Here is a 6,000-nt window from a genome sequence, read left to right on the forward strand (position 1 = left end):
CAGGAAGCAGGGAATATTTTCATCCCCATTTCACAGAGGGGAGCACTTTGCTCCAGGCCACAAGGACGGGGAGACAGGAGGGAGCACCGCACTGCAATGCTGGGCATCAGCTCTCAGAGCCTCAGTTATCATCATCTGTGAAATGGGGCGAAGCAGGCTGCTCTGCCCAGGATGCTGCCTACTGCACCACCTGTTCCTTGGCCTTCTGGGAAAGCTATCCTCTCCTTCTCTTCAGCTCAATGCCAAGTTCAGGCTTCCCAAAGCCCCTCCCTGGCCACGGAGGTTGGGGGAAGAAGGTGGCTAGCCCAGGGTCCCATGGCTGGGATAGAGCACCCTCTCTGCCACTTGTCAGGCTCCTGGCCAGGCAGGGATGGCCCCTCACCCTGGCCGGACAAACAGGCCCACAGAAGGGAAGGGTCTGTCCTGGGCCACTTAATCTGATCCCCACAGTCTCTGCCTAATTTCTCCTCATCCCTCTCTGGCTGGTCTTAAGTAATTTAGTGATTCAGTCTGTGACCCTTGCCCTGGTGTGTACCTACTGTGTGTCAGATGCAGGGAAGGCAGGCGGGGCAGGGGGCATTTGCTGAGCTCCTACTGAATGTCGGGGGCACTGCTACGAGCACTTGAAGAGTATCTCATGTGAACCTCCCAGCAAGCCTGTGAGGTGGGTATCCACCTCTGCAACCCCGGGACCCAACCACACGGTAGAGGTGAGTGGGGAGGTGGCTAGGGCCGCGCTAAGGCGCTCAGACCTTGTCTGAAGGGAGGGGTTTTAAGCAGGACAAAGACTGGTCAGGTGTATGGTTAGGAGAGGTGAGGAGCAGAAAGGCATTCCCAGCAGGAACCACAGCTTGCGCAGAGGCCTGCAGGTCTGCCAAGTTCAAGGCAGGTTTGGGTCCATGAGCAGCCACCTTCAGGCATCAAAAAGAGAGCTGGAGAGGGGAGGTAGTGAGGGACAGGCCAGTGGGGTGCAGAACGCTCCCAGGGGGACTGGGCTGGCATGCTGGCGGGGAGAGGGCGTCAGGGAGTGGGTGGGGCTGGAGAAGCAACAGAGCTAAGGCACCGGAGGTCAGAGGGCACAGCCTGAGGGCAGTACCAGGGGCAGAGGAGCCCGCCGGGCTGCGGCTGAGTGCTCCTGCGGGGACAGGCAGGCGAGACACTGCTGGTGGTCAGGCGGGTCGTGCAGACTGGGCTTCACGCCCCAGGGAGAAGCCCAGACTGTGCTACGGACCGTCAGACACAGGGCCCTGACCCTCACAGCAGGGCAGGCACCCTGTCATTTCGTTTTTCTTGCTCTCAAAGGTGAAGACAGTTGGATGGGTGGGTGAACGAAACACCTAGAGCTGCTTCTGGAAACGGCATCCAGATGGCAGCTGGCCCATCCACCCATCCGTCTGTCTATCCACTCATCCATCCATCCATCTGTCCATTTGTTCTGGATACATCCTCTGGGCCACACCAGGACCAGCGCTGGGGAACCTGAGGAAAACAGGAGAACCCTGCCATCCGGGAGCCCCAAGCTAAGCAGAGGAAACAGACATGTGACCCCTGCTACATGCCACCGGGGTCCAGGCCCACCTTTCATGGCCTCATGGGCTTCAGCCCTCTGTGAAGCCGGGACCCCGGGCTCCTCAAGTCGGCGTCTCTCACAGCTCCCACCCACGGGCCAGGCTTTTCTCTCCTGCCCACCTCGTTCCTGGGTGGCCCATCCACTCTAGGATTTGAAAAACCGGCCAAGCCCCAAGTCTGCGCCCCCAGACCAGGCCTGCCTCTGGAGCTCCAGGCCCACCTTCCGACCACCTCCCTTTTGCTGCTCATGGCCTGATAGACTTGGTCTTCCCCTAAGACATGGCTCCCCGCTAGCATTCCCTGACCACCCAGATGCTCCTGCCACAGACACACGCGGGTCCCCAACATGTCCCTGCCCTCCCCTCCCAGCTCAGATCCACCACCAGCCGCATCCTCGGGACTGCGTTTCCAAATTCTCCCTCGAATCCACCCACTCCTCTCCCCGAGTCCTAGCTACCATCACCTCACCTGGACCATGGAACAGCCTGCTTTGTTTGGAGCCCAATGTACCCGGGTTCAAATCTCGGCTCCAACTCACCAGCTGTGTGATCTTGGGCAAAGCACTTGCTCCTGCCCCTCAAGTAAGGGATGAGCAGCCCAGAGCCAGGGACCTGACCCAGGATGGAAAAAAGGATCAGGGAGGACTTCCCGGTGGAGGTGATGCCTGCTTTGGGTCTTCAAGGATGAGTGGGAGTCAGCCAGGCAACAAAGGAGTGGGGAGCATTCCTGGCAGAAGCAGCAGCCTGAGCACACCCCCAGAGGTGAGAAGCAAGGCGCTGTGCGAGGAGAGCAGAGCGTTCCAGTGTGAACTGGGAGAGGGGAGAGGAGACTGGAGCAGGCAGCCAGGACCCGACCGCGAAGGTCGATTCCTGGATCCTAGGCCTGGAGTCTGGACTCGAAGCAGTGGGTGACGGGGCAGAAACTGTGGTCTAGAAAGACCCCTCTGACTGCTGAGTGCGGAAGGGACTGGAGAGGCCGGGAGCGGGGGCAGCAGGAGGTTGCCTGCTACGAGGGCCCTGGAGAATGGAATGGGCGTGAGAGGCGTGGGCCGAGCTGGGCTAGGGAGGAGAGTGACCAAGGAGGTCTGGCTATTTGGTTGGGGCTGGAGGCTGAGGAAGCATGCAGGCTGCCCCACCCCCACCCCTGCGTGGCCCGGGAGGCCCTCCAGACACCCATGCAGACAACAAACATGGTCACACGAACATGCAGACAGCACCAAACTCGGACACACGCGACAGACCAGACCTGTGCTCCCAAACGTGGACAGATGGGGACGCAGAGCAGGAACCCACAGCCGCCAAGACAGGAGTACACACGGCCCCCAGGGGAAACCCAGGGGGAGGCAGTGAGGGCACTCAAAGTTGGGATGGACACAATGCCTTAACCACCCCCCCCCCCGCCCCGGCAAAGAACAAACCCCTCATTGACAGATTTCAGCCTGGGATGACAGGCTCCTTACCTAGAGTGTCCTTTCCCACTTGGTGAACTTCTACTCATCCTTCAAGACCCAGCTCAAGTGTTCCCTCTTCTACGGAGCTTTCCCTGAACCCCCAGTCAGTCACTTCCTCTGTGTTCCCAACAGCACCTTGTATATGGGAATAACAATAACAATAATAATAATAATAAAATGGCAGCTACCATTGATTTCAATACCTACTACGTGCCAGGCACTGTGCTGAGTATGTCACATACACCATGGCACTGAATCTTCCCAATGATCCTGTGAGATCTGCATTTAACAGAAGAGGAAACTGCAGCTCAGAGAGGTTGACCAACTTGCCCAAAGTCACACAGCTAGCAAGTAATGGAGGTAGGACGCCACCCAGATCTGAGCCAGCACTCCAGGGCCGATCGGTGTGCTGATCTGTTTCCCTGGATGACTTCCCTGCCGGAGCATGAGCTCTTCACAGGTATAACTAGTGCTCATTCACCTTTGCCATTCCAGGACCTAGTCCAAAGTGGTCTCAGAAACTCTTTGCAGAATTAAAAAAAAATACAATAATGTTGACTACCTTTCCTTGAGCACTTACAATGGGCCAGGAACTGTGTCGGGGCATTTTTACAGCCATTATTTTACTGGGGCAATAGACCCATGATACAGATGAGGAAACTGAGGTCCAGAGAGATTAAGTTACTTGACTGAGGTCACAGAGCCCAGTCTAGATTTAAAATCAGATGTGTCCATGACCCTTTCCCAGGAAGGTGGCCCCTGAGGCCAGCCCTGTAAGCTCCAGAAAGGGGCACTGAGGAAGGGGTACACCAGGTGGCAGTGGGGGTCCAGGCACAGACAGACAGACACAAAGCAGACAGGCAGCCCAGGGTGGCATGGGACTAACCTTGCCCACAGCAGGACGGCAGGGTGCGGTTAAGCAACTCTGCCCCACCCCCATCCCCCAACCACCCCACAGGCATTAAACACGGAGATCTGCCCAGACCCCATGGCCACCGAGGAACGAGCTCCCAACAAAGCATATGAGAGAGAGCGGGACCCAAAACTGTCCGGACACTATGATTACGAGGAGGCAAAAATAAAAACCTGCGTCAGAAAAAGCAAGCTGCAGGGAACCACACCCAAAGGGAGAGCTGGGAGAGGGGGCTGGAGCTACTCTGGGGTTTGTCTTTGTCTCTCTGATTTCCAGATTCTCTGTTATGTCGTTCAGTTGCTTTGATAATGAAAACAATAAATTTATTCTCAAAGAAAAGACAGAAAAGTGTTGGTAGCTCGAGGCAGAAGGGGGACAGAGAGAGGGGCTGGAGGCACGGAGGAGCAAGGGGAGATCGGGGTCAGCTGGTGGTAGGCACCCACCCAGCTGACCACTGCGTGCCAGGCCCTGCACCGCCCCCCCTCCTCCAGGAAGGCATGGCCTGGCTAGGCAGCGGTGGACATCAGCAAAGGCTACCCTGCAGAGGTAACATTCGCTGTGCACCGTGAGGCTGCTTTGAAGACTCTACAGGGTAGGGAAAGAAGGTCTCCAGCACCTTCTCTGCCCTGGTCCAGGCCCTCTTTGGCTACTGCAAAAGTCCCTTCACTGGTTTCCCGACCACCTCCCACATCCCCCATTCCACTCTCCTACTGCAGTCGCTGTGATATTTCTAAAAGACAAGCACAAATCACAATATTCACCTCCTTAGAGCCTTCCATGGCTCCCTACTTCCTTCCAGACAAGATCTGGATTCCTTGTGTGTCTGGTCCTTGCTGACGTCTGTGGCCTCAGTGACCACCTTATACCCTGCTCTCCCTGCAATCCTCTGTCCTCCCCACTTCACTAGCTAACTCCAAATTATCCTCAAGCTCCACCTTATGGACCACTTCCTCCTGAAAGCCTTCCAAAACTGGTGTACCTCCATCGCCTCCCAGGCTGTGTTGGGAGCCTCTCTTCTGTTCCCTCTGTGCCCTGCACGTCCATCATCAGAGCACACATCCCTGTATTTGCTGTCTGTGTTCTTGTCCATCTCTGCTGTTGGGACATGCTCTCTGTCAGGGCAGCATCACGGCTGGAGAATTTACCTTTTAAGCCCTACACAGTATCTGGTAAATGTCTGAACGAATCAATGAATGAATCCTCAATGTGGAGGGAACTGAAAGTGTCATGGCCTAGATACAGGAAAGTCCCCTCCCCTCCCCTGGCACTAAATCGTCCCCGGTGTTACTCTGTTCCCTATTTCCTGTATCTAAGCCCTATCTTCCTAATTGATCTGAGAAGGGGCTGTGTGTGCTCTGTGAAGACTAGCAGACCAAAAAGGATGTTAACAGCTAATAAACACAAAGAATAGTTCTGCTTCCCTGGCAGTGAAAATTAAATGAGCTTCACCTCTTAAAATAGCAGAGAGAAATAAGAAAACGATAATACCCTGTCCTGGTGAGCGTATGACGAAATTGGCACTTCTATGCATTATTGGTGGGAGTGCAAACTGGAACAATCATTTCTTTTTTTTTTTTTAATATTTTATTTATTTCTAGGAGAGAGAGAGAGAGAGAGAGACAGCATGAGCAGGGGAGGGTCAGAGAGAGAGGGAGTCACAGACTCTGAAACAGGCTCCAGGCTCTGAGCTGGCAGTCAGCACAGAGCCCGACGCGGGGCTCGAACCCATGAACCGCGAGATCATGACCTAAGCGAAAGTCGGACGCTTAACCGACTAAGCCATCCAGGCGCCCCTGGAACAATCATTTCTAAAAACAGTCTGGCAATAATGTGACAAGAGCTCCAAAAATGGTTCAGACTTCCTGGCCTAGTGAACCCATTCTTGGTCATCTGTCCCTAGAAAATAACCCAAATATAGACAGAGGTTTATGTACAAAGCTGTTTGCTTCAGTGGTTCTTTTACAATAATGAAAAACCGAAAACAGCCGAAATTTTAAACAATGGGAGGATGGCTCCGTAAACCGTGTCACACAGTGACACAGTCTGCAACCATTAATAACAGCCACTG

General features: G+C 54.9%; 1 protein-coding gene across 4 annotated transcripts in view; it reads right to left on the minus strand.

Annotated features, from left to right (window-relative positions):
- The window catches only part of ZNF362 (zinc finger protein 362), a 39,940-nt gene that overhangs the window by 21,943 nt on the left and 11,997 nt on the right, over nt 1-6,000 (minus strand). Inside the window, exons 2-3 of one of the 4 annotated variants that reach the window (XM_039233981.1) lie at nt 3,029-3,154; nt 2,108-2,180 (exon numbers count right to left, since the gene is read on the minus strand). The exons of 1 other annotated variant lie outside the window; for it this stretch is intronic. Coding sequence is in view for 1 of the 3 variants with exons in the window: in XM_039233964.1 (XP_039089895.1) it covers nt 3,029-3,066 (38 nt within the window). In the remaining 2 variants the exon portion in view is untranslated. Of the gene's footprint in view, nt 1-2,037; nt 2,181-3,028; nt 3,155-6,000 lie in introns of all 4 variants that reach the window. 2 more of the 4 variants (XM_039233973.1, XM_039233964.1) reach the window with 2 other exon arrangements.

The sequence above is a fragment of the Hyaena hyaena genome, unplaced genomic scaffold, assembly GCF_003009895.1.
Source record: "Hyaena hyaena isolate Hyena2069 unplaced genomic scaffold, ASM300989v1 scaffold_3, whole genome shotgun sequence".
Classification (NCBI taxonomy): Eukaryota; Metazoa; Chordata; class Mammalia; order Carnivora; family Hyaenidae; genus Hyaena; species Hyaena hyaena.